This window comes from Brienomyrus brachyistius, chromosome 11 (genome assembly GCF_023856365.1).
Source record: "Brienomyrus brachyistius isolate T26 chromosome 11, BBRACH_0.4, whole genome shotgun sequence".
Classification (NCBI taxonomy): domain Eukaryota; kingdom Metazoa; phylum Chordata; class Actinopteri; order Osteoglossiformes; family Mormyridae; genus Brienomyrus; species Brienomyrus brachyistius.
In genome coordinates, this window is record NC_064543.1 from 6,563,165 (window position 1) to 6,580,253 (window position 17,089).

General features: G+C 47.3%; 1 protein-coding gene across 2 annotated transcripts; it reads right to left on the bottom strand.

Moving 5' to 3' along the window:
* Positions 1-3,119: 3,119 nt before the first annotated feature.
* Positions 3,120-13,094, bottom strand: LOC125704147 (cortexin domain-containing 1). 2 transcript variants are annotated; one of them, XM_048969493.1, is made up of 3 exons: positions 12,859-13,094; positions 12,463-12,734; positions 3,120-4,549 (listed from the first exon to the last, which is right to left on the bottom strand). In XM_048969493.1, the coding sequence occupies exon 3, from the start codon at positions 4,490-4,492 to the stop codon at positions 4,313-4,315; it is 180 nt and encodes a 59-aa protein (XP_048825450.1). In that variant the 5' UTR covers positions 4,493-4,549; positions 12,463-12,734; positions 12,859-13,094; the 3' UTR covers positions 3,120-4,312. The 2 variants fall into 2 exon arrangements, with proteins under 2 accessions (XP_048825450.1, XP_048825451.1); XM_048969494.1 differs by lacking the exon at positions 12,463-12,734.
* Positions 13,095-17,089: the final 3,995 nt, after the last annotated feature.

Below are 17,089 nucleotides of genomic sequence, written 5' to 3' on the forward strand. Positions count from 1 at the left end.
CCCATTTTCTGCCGTGGTGATTAATTAGCCCTGATTTCTGAACATGCGGCGATTTATGCGGCCTACGTAGAAAGCGTGGGCTCGGAAACCATATGCAATTAATGAAGATAGATGCGAGAGGAGGTCTTCTGCTTCAGAGAGGACCTAGATTTAAGATTTATCAGATTTAACTAAAGAAATGCATTTGTGCAATGGAACTGTTACAGAATGCCTTGGACCACAGCACCTGAAAACATCGTTGTTGATCAGCGAGTCCTGTTCCCGTTCTGGGTACGCATGACATCCAGCATATGATGTGGTTGGGTTCTTCCTTCTAATTAAAGAGCACAGTAGTGGTATATGGGGACCGGTTAGCTTAATTGGCCAACTACTGGCAGAGCCTATGTTAATTACACTCAAATTGACTTAACTATGTATTCCTTTCCTGACCTCAATAATTGGACATGATTTGTTCATTAGGTTGAGCATTTAGTTAGTCACTGATATCAGTATTCATGTGTTAATTTTGCTATAATCTCATGTCTTACGGTGGGACGGGGGAAGGAAAAATTATCCATGTAGCAGCTCCAACAAACTAGGGTTTATTTAACAAAACGGAACAGAACAGAGAACCAGAACACAAAGGCACCATGAATCAAAACTAAACTAAGTCAGAGAGCAACACCAGGAACAACACGACCAACTACAGTAACTAACAGGGGTAGCGACACACAGGAAAACAAGCCAAAACAAACCACTAAGGAACAGAACAAGAGCAGGCACTCAAATATACTACTAATAAGACGTGCTGCAGGACAGGTGAGAACCTTAACCAAATGAACCAATCACCAGGACTCAGGGCAACAAGGAACAGGTGCGGTATATTCCACTTAAAAGGCACTAGAGACTAGGAAACATTAACAAACACTGAGGGTTAATGACACCAGAAGTGCAAGTGAAATATAAAATAAGGCATGGGCAGGGTAACCATTAACAAGGACCCGAAAGCGGAGACATTAGCAATACCAGACATGGGGATAAAATAAAACCAAAATGCTAAAGAAAAGGTGAGAATGGCCTCACCCCCTCGCCCAGGGCAACACTAAATGGGATGGCCAGTGGGAACTGCTGGCCAAATGGGACAGAGCCACACAGGCACCGACCCTGACATCCCTGTGGGTGAGTTTTTCTAGAACATCATTAACTCCTTTACTATAAGCAGCTTCTTTCATTTGTAAGTGTAAATGCCAGAGTTTTCTACTATTCATGTGGGCTCCTGTGGCCATGTGGTAAAATCATAGGCCTAGCACATTAATTCAAGCATAAAATATGTCACACCTTTGAAAAAACAGACCAGTTTCCACTTGGTCTGGTCAGTAAGGGAGCGACTCAGCTCAGTGATCACCCATGTCAGGAGTTAAAAGGTTTTTCCTCATTTAAAGTCGTCACTATTCAGACAAACCCCGGGTAATAATGTGCTTTCCCACGCAGCATAAATCACACGGGCTCATATATTGACGGCTATATCTTTCACATCTTTTTGTCTGTTTTGAGTTTGCGAAATAAATCGCAGAAAGGATAAATAAAATGCTGTGTGCCACTTTATACCAGTATGGGACGAGGCACTTTTGAAAATGGTCTCGGTAATTGATTGAATTGCAGGCATGGTGCGGGGTGGCTACGTTCCTTCAGTGTATTAGTTTTCTGTACAGTTCATCCAGATGGAGCTTATCATTATTATTACTGAAATAATCCCCCCATGTGACGTGGAGTCCAGACAAGCAGTTCCGCTGTGAAAGCCCCAACTCTCGGGTGAACGGCTCTCACTTGTCCAGACCAAGTGATATTTCTCTGAATGCTTGTAGGCCTGTCCCCCCCCCCCCCAGCAGGCATTCTGTGCCTCGTACTCTGCAAAAACCCAACACTATAGTGAAATCATTCATGCCCACGCAAACTATGCAAAAAAGTCATTTATCTTTAATGCCACATTAATATAACAATTTGACCAAACCAACGTAAAAGGCCATTGCTTTGCCAAGTCAAACCCGATTCCAAATACCATCCCACCCATAAATCATGAGCGGAGGCGCGGCTGACTCGGTTACACGGTGCAGTTTCAAGAAAACAAACAAACAAAAAAATAGCCTCGTAGCATGATAGCTGGTTAACTCAACATCTGCAAACAGGGAGAACATTGTCAAGTGTGGTTGGAAAAAAAAGTTATAATCATGTATAATAAATGCACTCCTTTGCACATACGGAAAATCTGAGCGTGCACAACCATGATCCCAGTTAACGCCGGCAGCAGAGGAGGCCAGATATAGCAAAACCGCCAAGAAAAATACAGGGATACGGTATAAATGTTGATAGAAATTCAGTAAACCTCCAGAAGATATTCTTGACAAGGAGCAGCCATGGAAGGATATACATATATAAATATACATATGCACACACCAACCTGCATATTCAAGATCCCCAAAAACGTAAATAAAACGTCTTGCCACATGCAATATATCGTATTAATATCAGTGGTTTATGCTTCAGATTTCCATTCATTAGTTTAAAAAAAAAAAACGTATATCTGTTTGCGTTAAACAGCGGATTCAATGAGCTAAAGAGAGTTAGAGCTGCGGGGCCGCGAATCGGCATTTTCGGCTGCCATTCTCCCGTCCATAAATCAGTTATCACTTCATTTAACGTTAGAACGAGCTCACGGTGTCTCGCACTCCCTGTCTGTGACAAGGGACTGTGCGTTCATTCATAAAAAGATTTTATACGCTTGTATTAAGTCCTGGAAATACCTGCTTCTTCGGCTCAACAAACGTTTATCCCGGATACGCAAATATGTCTCCATGCTGGTCAGTAAATAATAATCCACTGCCGGATGTAGAACTACTTACCTCGTGTGTTGTTGGTCCGACGTCAAAAGTTATTTATTTACTTCGTGCGTAAAGACCGTGAGGGAATGAATCACTGATTAGGTTCACGATTCCGGCTGTCCGAGGTTTAACAGTAAGCCGTTTTTAAAACGTTAAGTGACATTAAAATGGTAAAAATGGACCAACCTTGAGGATGTAACCAGTGAAAATATATGTATATAAAAAAAATACAGAACTCGTTCTTATTTTAAGACTGATTTTAATGGTCAGTTTTTTTGTCTGCTAAATGATACACCCATTACAAGGTGAGTTTTGCTTGTCAGTGTTCACATGGCGCTCTACGGTTCTGTCCCTCGCGGTGTACTGAGGTTTTAAGATGGTTCTGTTGGTTTGGCTAAGGCTCTTTGTGGCATGCAGATGAGGATGTGATCTCGTGAGCGGTTTGAAACGCTTCTCAGAGACATAACTCAGCGGTACCAGAAGGTACTTAGACCAGCTGACATGGTTGCTTGGTCAGACCCCTTAAGCAGGGGAGAGACAGTTTGATTTATACCATGTTACTCCTTCAACCTCCTTCATGACCGCTTTGGTTTTCAGTGCTGGAACAGAATGTCCATTTTCGCTCTGGATTCAGTAAGGTGGTCTTATACGTGATTTTATAGATGGACTCATACTCTCAGAAAGTCACCTGTAAATGGCTGGAGCAGAACAGCTACAGAGACTCTGAGATATTTGTAGTGAGTTTCATTATAGCTCAAATCATCACGCATATGAATTAAACGCTTCCAGGAAAGTGAGTAATGAATCCCATGGTTTTTGGCAGTCAACTGTGGGCCCCCCGCTTACGACCAAACATTTCAAAAGCCTCAAATAAATTTCCCAAAGTCAACTTGCGCTGTCTAGGTTTATCCACAGAGCTAGCAGTTAAGCCAGCGAGTGTAAATACAGGAGTTTTACGAGTGTTACCTTTCGTCCGACTGACGGACATGCCAAAAATATCAGCTTATTAACCTGGACAGTATGAGAAGCATATGAGTGAGATGCTTTGGCAAGATGGATGATGTTTGTGTTTACAGAGACGCGCTTCTTTAATTCCAATATGCAGGCAACATTTTTGACTGGATGAAACATAACCACTCCCCCCGATCTGGATTGATCCAGAATGGGAAATGGGGAGACGTTCCCCCATTTGACACGGGATCTGTTTAACACGTCCATCATGAGGCTCTTCGTTGGCCCTCTCTTTTGGGGGAGGGGGGGTTCTTTTAATGGGGTCAGGGTCCTTCGAATGCAGGGTAAAAATGCCCCCCCCCCTGCCACCAGATCAAGCCAGACTGCTGGCCTTTTCTCTCCATCAGGCGAGGCCTATGGGAATCTCTGTTGCGTCTTTGCCCAGTTCCTGCCGGTTCACCGACATGTCCCGGGGGGCCTCCTCCACACCCATTCTCCCACCGCTAGTCATCCAGGTGCTGTTCCTCCCAGGTGGAGGTGGGGATGGCGCTGTATGGATCCATGATAACCTTGGCGCAGCGGATGATCATGGCCACCAGCAGGAGGCAGAGGAAGACGATGCATGCCAGGGCCAGCCCCTGGTCCACGTCGACGAAGGCCGGGTCGGGGGTTGTCTCCTCCATCGCTTCGGTGTGTCCTCATTGGCCCAGGCCACCTCGGCTACCATCCTGCTGTTTCACCTGGGAAGCACAGCGACGAAGGATAGACGACAATATGATCTACTTCACTGTTTCCCAAGCCGCTCCTTGGGGACCCTCACAGTCCACGTTTTTGCTCCCTCCCAGCTCCCAACTGTCTGTCGATCCTCAAGGATCGGCTTGGAAACACTGATCTCCTTCACATAGTGGCCTCTGTAGAGATGCTATCAATGGCTGGAATAAGTAATTTACCTTATATTTACCCTTAAACATCCTTAATAGCATAGGAGCAGGATGATGCATCTTTATTAACCCAATGTAAAAGTCCGATTTACATTTACATTTGTTTATATAGCAGACACTTTTTTCCAAAGCGACATACAGGTGAAGCAAATAGCACATTACAAACAGATTTGTATGTTTATTAAAATAAACGCAAAAAGACATCTGGTACCCATTGAAGTAATAATTTTAGGCGTTTGTAAAATACTGATAGGTGTATCTATCGCGCACCGTAGCTCAGTGTGGGGGGGGGCGCTCTATAAGCTGCCACCTGATTACCAACCACATGGCGTGACATATGTGAGGGCGTGCGTGTGCCCTGCATTGGACTGACATCCTGTCTAGGGTGTCCCCTGTACTGGACAGGTGATATGCAAGATGTATCTGTCAAGCGATCAATATATAACATTAGTATTTAAATTCGGCACATTTTAAGTCTGAAGAGAAATATCATTTTAAGAATCAACGATTAATACTCCGTGTACATCTTTTAAAAAAGGGTTACATTAAAAATAACCGCATAAACGTGCCTGTTCAAAATGTATCTTGACCGTGTAAAATACAGTGAGTGTATGTTTATTTGAGCGTTGTCCTATTGCAGTTGGCACCGCATCCCCCGTGATGCATCGCCACTCAGAATATCCTACAGCTGATGATGCCCCCCTACGTGCACTTTGGTACCGGTCCAGATCCCGCAGCCAGATCCGCGATCGTGCTGCCAGGGCTTGGAGCGACTCTGCCTGTGCAATCATACTGATCTCTCCGAAGTCACCCGGTCCTGGATCTAATAAAACCTGATCAATCGGTAGGGGCAGAAGATTGAAATCAGCGTGTCAATAGAAAAGGGGACAGATTAAAATTACACTCGAGGCAATTTAGAGCGGGGGGTTACTGCTTGGTTGCTGTAACTGCACGAAACCCAGGGTCGATAACGATGGGCTGAGAGGATGTGCTGTAACAAGCGGATTGCTGGCGGGAGGCTTCTCGTGCTGCCCCGGTCAGCGAGCTTGGGCGTCATTTACATTTACATTTACATGTATTTATTTAGCAGCCGCTCTTTGTCAAAGCAACGTACAAGCGAGGCAGATAATACACCACAAGCAAGTGAGGGACCTCAGCGAGGCTAAGCTTCCAGAGGGACCCATGACTGCAGGACAGTGGTTTAGCTTCCTTTCAAGATTCTCATTATAACTATATTAATGCTTTAGTTTATGAATGTTTGAGGTTCGACATGGCTGTCTAAAATGAGTTTGCATTAATGAACGAAACTAAGCTTCCGCTAATTAAGCTCAGTCTGTAGAGTACTGTTGTAATTGTGTCCCTCAAAAACAGTGCAGCCTGTGTGTGTTTAGCTATTCAAATTCAGCTGGGATCCAGTTGACCACAGGTTTTCCGGTTTGGGAGCACTGGGGAATTACCGCACCCAAACGAGAAACGGGGGCGGGAATAGGTTCCTCCAAACCTGTCAGCTATGCAGTTTCTTTAACTAGTTTTGTATTTTCGTTATTTGTCAGTAAAATAAACTCCCAAGCAACATGATCTGATGCCGCTTTACTAGCTGACAAGTATACAATTTTACACAAAAAAACTACATAGTTGAGCTTAAAGAGACGGGAATTGCGGTCTGGGGACTATTATGACATGGTCATCAGTCTTTAAGTTGTTGCAAACCACACAGTAAAGATGTACTGGTCAGAAGGGCCTGGTTGAAGGAATTCACATTATCTTTCTAAGGCCTTAATGCTTAGAGAGACCAAATCTTGCGCTCTCAGCAGAGCAGTATCTATCATCCTCCCCAGCAGAGCTGTCTGTATTGTTCAAAGGTAGATTAGTGTGAAGTGGCTGTTTCTCGGCCTCAGGTACAGCCCTCTCTCCCCATACTGCTCTTCAGTGTTCGAGTACCAGTGAAGCCTTGTGTGTCAATTTACTAAAGCGACTCATGTCGTCGTTTATCCGGAATCGAGGGCATGTGGAGAAATTTTTATTTCTTTTTTTATTCTTAACTCTCTTTATATTCTATATTTTTATCGCCATATTCTATTATTATTTTCAGTTAACATTTTGTGTCTGTTTTATTTGATTACATATCTTTATCTTCTTTTTTATTTTTGTACTCTAGTTCTTAGTAGGTCAGGCACTACAAATTCATTTTGCTGCTTGTTGTACTATGTATGATTGTGTACATGACATTAAATTTAAATTTGAAAGCGGGGGCAGCATGGTGGTGCAGTGGTTAGTTGCCTCACACCTCTGGGACCCGGGTTCGAGTCTCCGCCTGGGTCACATGTGTGTGGAGTTTGCATGTTCTCCCCATGTCCTCGTGGGGTTTCCTCCAGGTACTCCGGTTTCCCCCCACAGTCCAAAAACATGCTGAGGCTAATCGGAGTTACTAAATTGCCCATAAGTGTGCATGTGTGAGTGGATGGTGTGTGAGTGTGCCCTGCGATGGGCTGGCCCCCCATCCTGGGTCGTTCCCTGCCTTGCGCCCATTGCTTCCAGGATAGGCTCCGCCCCCTCCCCCCCCCCCCCCGCGACCCAGTAGGATAAGCGGTTTGGAAAATGGATGGATGGATTTGAAAGCCTGCAGGTTACGAAGCGAATGACCAAATTCCAAAAACGTAGCATTACAGCTAAATTAGCAGGGTCAACTAGATCACCTGGTGGTCGCAGAGAGCAGCCCTTTCGCCGCTAATTGCATCATTTCTGAGTTTCTGACCACTTTTTTAGGGACGAGTCAGTGGAAAGTTCATCAGGCTCTCGCGGGGAGTGCAGACGAGCTTTGTGATGTACTGCGATGCTGAGGAGTGGGCTGATGGCGTCTCTCTGACGACGGTGCCTCGGGATGCATGCTAATCGCCTGTGGCGAGCTGCAGCTGGAGTCTACGTGCCACCTTATCTTATTTTGTTATGTACGTTTCTTTCACTTTTAATCTGCTGCTGCTCTTTTGACATTAATATCCCAGCCTCCAAAGAGTGTGAAAATGCCATCCATCCATGACTCCCCAGGATGAGTGTTTACTTGACGCCTTATACTTGGTGATGTCAATTATTTTTTAAAATGCCTCTATTCCATCCAAGGCCCTGACCAAGTGAAGTCCGTTCTGGGTCACTTGCTGATTGGCTGGCCTGTTCTCCTCCTCCGGGAAAGCCAATCCCACTGCCAGTGTCTATCATTCTTCATTCTGATGTGTTCGTACGGACTCACGCCTCTCTCCCTTTTGGCATCGGGTTCTTCGGGCTGAACGGTGAAGGAATTTGCTCCCCCCGCATGCTCGCCCCGCAGGCAGGACCACTGAAACGCACGATCTCCCGTGAATCTGAGCGTTTAAAGCAAACGATGTCCCAAGCATTCTAAGTACTATATTCCTCCTTCCCGCAAGAAACGCGAAAGATAAATAGGATAAATACTAAAGTTCATGAATAAGTAGCTTTGGCTGATGTTGAGGGAAAACAGTTTAAAAAAAAAAAAGTGTTTGCAGCCTTTTCGGGGAAATCGTAAATTCGTAAAAATGCAAAGTGACACGCAGGTCCCCTGTGTTAGTGAACCTGGGTGTTATTCAGAGACCCCTCAGAGCGCTCCCTGCTGGCCGGCTTGGGGATGACACCTGGGGGGGCCCTTAAAACCCTTGGCTCCTGCTTGAACTTGGACAATGAGGAAGCCCCTCTCTTCGCTCCTCTCCTTCCCTGGATCAGCACTTTCGGAATACCATTCCTGCCTGAGAATACCGAGCAATTTTGTTTACCAGACATTTCTACTTATGCTGTTGGGGGGGGGGGGGGCTTTTCTGAGCCATAATTATTGCTTTTTTCAAGTACTTGGGCAAGTGTAACCTTGGTAACAGCATTAGCAATTTAATGGAAAATTAGGGCTGACTCTGTCAGGCAAGGACCCCTGTACAGATACCTTTCATCTCCACAGTGACTCAGTTCTGATCAAACATTTCTAGGTGGTTCTCTGATGTTCCATCTCTGCATTATGCTGCGGACTCCCGTCTACAGAACGTTACCCCCGTCTCCCCCTGTTGATTTTAAAGCCAGGCGCTGGGGCGCGCAGCTCCAGGTCTCCATACAGCAGAAGGAAGGTTAATTTATTCTGTTTAAAAATGAAGCTGATCGGAGTTAAGTGGCATTTCCAGCATTCATATTTTCTGCACGTCACAGAGTTGTTGTCGGAAGGCACACAAACGGCATAAGAGGATGTGTGGCTTCTGTCGTGGAAATTCAGCACACGGCCTCAGCGTGACACGTAACGCAGGTGCTGGTCTCTCAGTGGCCTCCGCACTTGGGATGTGGGGTCATTTTATCCAATGTTCATTAAAGAAACATATCCGGCTACAAGGAGCGCGGAAAAAGGAGGATCTTAGAAGGAGGTGGTGGGGTGGACTCTCAGGCAGGAATGTCAGGTGGGGGGGGGGGCAAAGCAGATGGCAGCAGCCGCCGTGGTGCTGGGAGTCAGTGCGGCTCAGATGTTCAGGGATGCAGAGCTTCCACGCTGTCCCACCCCCACCCCACGCTGTCCCCCCCACCCCACGCTGTCCCCCCCCCCCCCACCCCCCATGCTGCCCCCCCCACCCCACGCTGTCCCCCCCCCCACCCCCCCCACCCCACGCTGTCCCCCCCCCACCCCACGTTGACCCCTGCTAACGGTCTGCGGCTGCAGTATTGGTGCAGCATGCTGCAGCCCAGATAATCTAGGGGTTTCACCCACCCCGCAGCCCTGTCACAGGAGATGGATGACCCCCCCCTTCCCGATTTAGACCTTGTTAATGCACGATAAACAACCTCTTTTTCCGGGAATTCACTGCCAGCATTCCAGGGTGCATCCTGGTGTCCCGAGGTATCTGGAGGTGCACGTTCCAGGGTCCCGAGGTACCCAAGCCCTGGGGAGGCCATTTGCGGCCATAACTGAGTTACGAGTGCTTTGATTGGTCACTCCTTTTATTCATTTTCCCTCGGCATAGTAATGGCAGGTCTGCGACAAGGAAGCACAGAAATCCACGTCCGCTGGTGGTGACATTATGGGAGGAAATGGCTTTCCTCTCAGCCGCAAATTGATGCCTCTGATTGCACAGATATGCTTGTCCTCTCCTCCTTTCAGTGCGTAAAATGGTTTTTGTGTCCTCCCGAATTCATTAAGGGCTGCCGGATTTTCCCTTTTTCACAGACCGCCAGCGGCACTGAGGTGTTACTGGGATGGTGAGAGGTGGTGTAGAGCGGGGGTAATGCTGCATAATCGATGGCAGAGCTGAACAGACGATTCACCGTTACGTAGGTTAATCGTGGCCACACCAGAATTCTGCGGGGATTCATTTTGCAGGTCTCCATGTCCCCCTGGGCTGGTGTATTAATGAGATCCACTGACCTGGCAAAGTTTTCACAAAAGTCTGTTACAAAAAGACTTTCTAACTATTAAAATCTGCCTGTTCTCGCACAAGATGACCAAACTGCTTTTGGAACTTCCTGGGCTGCCGAGGGTCAGCCAAGGTCGACAGTCCCGCTGGCTGCTTGATTAGTTTCCTATTGGTTTCCTGCTGGCTTCCTGTTAGGGCTGTTGCCATTTTAGGATACTTAAGGTCCTACCGGGGCCACTGGGGATCTCCCGCTGTAGCCCGCTGTCCTAAAGTAGGCTTCTACAGGAAGACAGGCACATTTGTCCTAGAAACGCCCACTGCGTCTGTTTCGGAGTCCCGGGCTCTGCCCTTGTCACCTTTGGTGGGGCGTTCTGATTCTTAAGCAGGTGTCAGGGGTAAAGTGCTGAGCTCACAAAGGCATCCTGACAGGTTGGGATGGCTTGACTGTGAGAGAAAGAGAGATAAGAGAGAGAGAGACGGGGGCTTCTCCAGAGAGAGAGCGGGGGGGGGGGGGGGGGAGAGAAGGAAAGAGCTAGAGAGAAAGAAAGAGGGAGAGAGAGAGGGATGGGGTTTCTCCAGAGAGAGAGAGCTGGTGGGGAGAAGGAAAGAGCTAGAGGGAAAGATAGAGAAGGGGAGAGAGAGGGACGAGGGTTTCTCCAGAGCTTTCAACTGCCAGGTGAACCTATCTGTGAGCTTGCTGTCACAGAAAGGGTTGATAGGATGATAGGGAGGATAGTGTAACAGGAACAATGAGTGACAGGCGATAGTGTGACAGGGACAGAAGGGCTGATATGGTGACAGGGACGAAAGGGAAGATCTGTAAACTGAGAAAGAGGTGATGACCATCATGAGCCGGCAGTGACCTTAATAATGCAGCATCTGGAGAGATGACTTCTGTGAGACACTTCTGTGAGCAAAGGTCTGGCATAGTGCATAGTTTGTTCATCATCTATCCAATCGGATGTGTACTGATTCAGTATCTGTGAGTCTTTGGAATGGTGCCCCTTTATAAGAGATTAAAGAGCCATAGGTGTACCTACTGATAGCGATAATCATTCTTAAATAGTCTCTTAATCTTAATGGCAGCCCGTCCTATGGGGGCCAGCGGGCTCCGACCCTCCTCCTCCCAGGCTCCGCACTAACCCTAGCCTGTGTTCCAAGTTCTGGGTGGCAGGAGAGCGCGTCCGGGACGTCATGCTGCCTGATCGCAGATCCGCTCACCCGCCGACTGGTCTGGCTACCGCTGCACGTTTTTATGAAGCCAAATTTATGAAGGCGTGTTTCGTGACGTACGACTTCCTCTCTGCCAAATCGTTACTCTTTAATCATTCGTATGATGGATGGCTGAGGATAAATCTTCTCGGAGAGTTAAAGTCGGGGTAGTGCAGTGGTGTTTGGCACTGAGCTCCGAACTAGGGTAGCAGTGCAGAGGAAAAGCCGCCGCGTTCACGGTAAACAAAGAACGACGGAACATGGAACCGTAAAAAACAAGAATTAAAGAAATGGGTTTATGCACCTTGATCATGGCAGAGACCCAGATTTTGCTGGAACCCCAGTCCAGTTCTGATTGCCCCTTTGTCACTGGTGTCACACAGGATAGCGCAGTGGGCCAGGGGGGTTAAGTATGCCTCACCGCCCCTAAAACCTCACTGCTGAATCTACCACAGCTCACCTTCACCCCAAACAGCCTGGTCAGGCTGCACGATGCCTCCATAGCACCCGCAGTGTAGACAGCCACCTGCCAGTGGGACCCACCAACATTGCATCTTAACAGCTGACATGCGATCCTCTGTCCAGCGCCCTGCGCATTAACCCACTCAGAGACTGACGCTTATAAATTATGGACACTGCGGAAGATTATATGATATTTATTGCCTGCGTCTTATGCCGAAGCAGAATTTGAAATCTGTCTTTAAATTAATGATTTTTCCCCTGCCTATCAATTCCATACCTTTATTCTTAATGCATGATTTCTATGAAAACTGACAACTTAAAGTGAGCGGCGTTACTGATGTGACAACAGCCCACCATATCACACAATCATGTTGCAGACACAAACAGATCTAATTTCATCATGCATTTTTGTAAACACCTTAGAAGTCTTTTGACCCCTTGTTAATCTTTACAGTTTTTCATATGTAGTTTAAAATATAATATTTCAAGACCAAGAGAAAATTGTCCATGACAGATTGGTGCAGCTAAACATGTGAAGCAGAGCAGTCAAACTAACATCTACATCAGTACATCGGAACATGGATCCTTGGGCTGACAGAAACTTTAAATCCCTACATGTTATTTTCCCCATGAAATTCTTCCACGTACCTTGTTTCAAAAATGATTCTGTGAACTTTTTCTGGTGCTCGAACGCCGAACGTGTCCCCTTTCGGAATAAAGCACGGGGGCGCTGATCCAGAAGCAGTCCGTAACGTGCCCCAAACAGTCTCCCCGGGGTCCCATGCAAATTCAGCGGAGGGCTTTCATCCTACAAAGGCTCGGGCAGCATGAAAGGATCGCTGGCTCTCACACCGAGGAAAATCCCGACTGCCGACATGGGAAGCACGGAGAAACCAACGACCCGGCACCGGACGACCGGTCTTGGAACAGAAACCCCCCCCCCCCCGCCCCCAGATACAGATTGAATTATACCGAGGAAATGAGGCGGAAAGAAGAAGGAAAAAGTCCCTCCTGGTTGCCACGGCGATAAAGGAGCAGCTTTACCTGGCCGTTCTCACATCCTGTGGAGGGGAAAGTAGCGACGGCGGTTTGCAGCGCGGCGCCGGCAGCCAGAGTGCATCTCCTACCGCTGCATCACATCAGGGCCGACTCGCTGCATCGCCTTGCCGGCATGGCTGGGGGGCGCCGACCGGCTCGGATGGCAGGAGAGGGAATTCCATGCGCTGGTGCTGCCGCTGACTCCTCACACGCGTCCTCTGCCTTTCACCCACCGGCGTGCTCCCCGCCACCACTGCCTGTGCCGTGCGCGTGTGTCTGTGTGCGCGTGTGTCTGCCTGCGCGTGTGTCTGTGTGTGTGCGGCTGCACCACAGTCTGCCCATCATCCCACTCAGGCTGGAGATTCTGAGGCTTCCTGGCTTGTCCCCCCCCCCCCCCTCTTGGGCCCACCGTCAAACTCGGAAGGCTGCAGGGGGCCAAGCTGCAGGGAGTGGAACAAGGCCCTGGGAACAGGTGACAGAAACCATGACTCAATCAACCTTACCTGTCCCCCCCCCCCCCCAGGTCATGATGGCTCAGGCCACTGTCAGAGCGGCTCCACACCCAAGGACAACCGGCGTGGGGGGGGGGGGGGTAAGGAAAATGCACAAATAAACATTTGGCAGTCAACTTTGGATTATCGTGACGCTTCTCTCCATAATTACCACATCTTATTCTTCCTGGTCAATAAATCTATTCTCCACTTTGATTTACAATCAGATCCCAGTGTAGGAGAGACGAGGAGCCAATAACAGACAAAGGAAGTCCAGCATAATTTATTGTTCTAGTTCTGTTGAGTGTCTATAGCTGGACTGCAGACATTGTAATGTGTGTGGCTTTATTTTCTCTGGTTTGCCAGGTGTCACGTAAAGGCTCCGCATTCTGGTGTCTGATTGTTAATGAGGCATATTCAGGGCTGGTTGTGTGTTACTCGTCTGGCATGTCCGTAAAGCAGCAGCCATGTTCTGAACGTTGGGATTGGGACCTTCTACATGAGGACACACCTCGGTGCCGATGAGGACCCAGTTAACCATGGTTGTCAGGGTCGCATGTGGCCTAAGGATCTGATCTATAGACTGGATCAAAGCTGCTTTTTGTTTACAGATTCACAATCGATAAGATCTGGGTGAGGTGGGGGTTGGGGGCAATGAAGTGTAAGGAGGTCGGAGCAGCGGCGAGGTGAGTCGGCTTTGTCAGAAGTCACAACGGCACTTTGCTGAGGCAAGGCGAGTCATAGCTGCTGAATGTTCATCAGGCTCTTCAACAGATGCGCACTGGATCAGGTAAACTATGGTAAACCACGGACTGCAGACTCGTGGCGGGTGAGAGGAGGGGGAGTGGGGGGGCCGTGCCGATGTCCCAGCAACCTTCGACGCATCTTTGAGAATGCAGTCATGAACAATCATGAAAAAATTACCTCCAAATAATTTTATGCAAAACAATAACATTTTTATTATTTTTTAAAAACGCCTAAATTATAGCCATGCATTTTGAACAAAAAAGTGATTCAAAACGCAGGTGTTGCGATTTGATATCTGCCAAGCAGTGGTATTTTTAGGGTTATATTTAATGTCAGGTCATCATGGCACTGGGAGGCACTGGGAGGCACTGGGAGGAGGAGAGCAGCCTCCGACGGGTTAGGAAACAAACCAGGAGGCAGAAGGTTATATCTGAGTTTCTGCCATGACATGGACGTGATTTAATGCTCCCCCCTTATGCTCGCCCCCCAAAATGTGTTCTGTGGACCATGAGGAAAACACCCAAACCCATTTGGGGAGACTTCTGTAATCCGTAGCCCTCCCTTGATGTGACTGCATCCTGCCATTTCAGAAAGCCAGTCTTAATTCCCGTTAATCGCAATGTCTCCTCACTGCTGCTCGGAGAAGTCAGAGGAAATCAATCGCTGGGAAAGGAAGGCTGGTTGCTAGGTGATTATTGACTTATTAATAACCATTTGTCATTTTAACTGAAATGTTCTGAGTTTATATACTTCGTACACGTCTCTGAATCCACATGATGGAGCAGAGAGGAGGCTCACTGTGTGACTGGCTCACTGTAATCCTCTGCCAGTCGGAGGGTCACGTCCTGCAACTGTTACAAGAAAGTGCTGCCTTGTACTGTTTTACAAAACGGCTCCTCACATGGCCTGTGCTGAGCATGAAGTTAAAGAGCCGAAATAGAAAAGGAAAGTGACCACTGACTACTGCTCCTGAAGAATTTCTGAAACTGGGCGTGACCTGCATTCTGCTCCCAGCAGCACATGGGGGGAGGTTGGATTATATCATGAGTATGCAAAAATAAAGAATAACTCCTGGCAGCTTAGAGGTTTGCCTCAGACTTACAGGCATGTGTGTCTCGCCTTGGGTTGGACTGCTTGAGTTGGCACTGAGTCTGACAAACTACGGGTCCCACAGTACGATTTTGCAGAGTTGGGGAAGTGGGGCTGATGGTAGGTACTGGGCCCCTGCCAGGGCATCTATACCCCTCTCCATGGTGGAGGGTGTGTCCGCTGACGGACTCGCCCCTGTGCGGGGTGTCACCAGGAGCCATTATGGAAGATTGTCAGGGTTGTTGCCTGTCCAACCCTGTCCTATGCGTCTTGTCCAATTTTGGCCAGCAGGTGTCGCTGATCATCCTGTTTCCACCCTCTCTGTCTTGTAGCCCTTTAGCTCCCCTATTCAAATCTAGCCCTCGATTCGAAATCCAAACCTTGTTTTTCACTTCCCCCAGATAGGCAGTTTAATAATTGCTGATTCTGATTGGTCAGAGGCTTCACACCTGGCTCATAGGTAAAGGAAAGCTGGAAAATCAGCAAAGCTCGGACCTTGAGGACCGTGATTTGAACAGCCCTGTCCCAGAGTGTTTCCCTGCTCCCCAGGCCGCCGTTTAGCTCAGTGGGCAAAGTGAGCGGCTTAGGCTGTCCTCTCCAGTCACTAGTCACCTGTTATTTAATATGTATTGGTTACCATGTGTTAGTACCTGTGGTTGTTTCCTAGTCCTGCTCTTTGTTGTGCTCTGGTGCCTAGTTGCGTTTTACTGTCTGGTTTCTTTAGTTTGTTCTTAATTTTCCTGTTTTGTTTTTGACCCCTCGTGGTCCCTTTACAGACACTCCCTTACTTACGAACGTTCAACTTACGAACTTTTAGACATACGAACGAAGAGGACTGTAAGTCCAAATCGTGTTCGTTGGGCTCCCGTTCCCTGCCCGCAACATCAGTTTTTTTTCTGCGCGCCGATTCCGCCTAGTACGACTTCTAGCCGCTACTCCTACCATGCAGCAGCATAGCATACATACTCCCAGTATCCTAGTTCTTTGTACTTGCATATACCCTTGAAATGATGTTGAATAATGACTTACGCACATTTCAAGTTACAAACGGCCGTTCGGACCGTATCTCATTGGTAAGTAGAGGAGCATCTGTATTTTGTGGTTCTCCCCTCTGTAATCAGTTTTGGTTAATAAATCCCTTTTTGTCATTCTGTGGATTGTCCGTCTCTTCCCTCCTTCACCATGCCCCACCGTAATGGAAGATGAATGTTATTGCGTAGGCATATTTATCATCTAAATCCAAACAGGAGGTATGCAAACTGGCTAAAGCTAAATTAGCAATACTGATGTATAAATATGTCTCCTTAGATATGCATGTATTATGTCAGTAATGATAATTTTGAACAAAGAGAGTCATCTTTCTGCTTCAGTTCCTCATGGTAAATGCATTTCCTTCAATTAGAACCTAGGGCGTGACTGGGGGTGTTGAGGTCGCCACCCATTTAAGCGGGTCCGGGGGTTGTATTGGATGGCTTTGATTATAATTTACGCCCATGATTAAAACCCATATAATTCCTAGCTCTCCTTTGTGTACCTGACCAACGTGGCAATTATAATAGCACCATCTGTTCATTAAAGTAAAATATATTACTATAAATTAACACCCTATATTTTCATCCGGTGATAAATCGCTGTGGGGAAATGTGAGAAAGGTCCATTCAAGTCGAATAAAACCTAAATGAAACTGAACTCTTTAAAAGCATTGTCACACGCAAATGAAACGGTACCAGTACAGCGCAGGGAAGAAATTAGTTTAAAATATTTATAAAGCCTCAGTAAAAGACCTCTTGTGTCCCACAGCATTCCTGTTAAAGTTAATGTTGACTCTGTAAACAGCGGAACAGACCAGTGAAGGATTGCTGTTCATGACCCAAATTAAGTTAAATTACAATCTATTCACGACATAATCG

Bases quoted from the DNA above. Each gene is read 5' to 3' on its own strand.
- LOC125704147 (XM_048969494.1), bottom strand. From the start codon at position 4,492: ATGGAGGAGACAACCCCCGACCCGGCCTTCGTCGACGTGGACCAGGGG.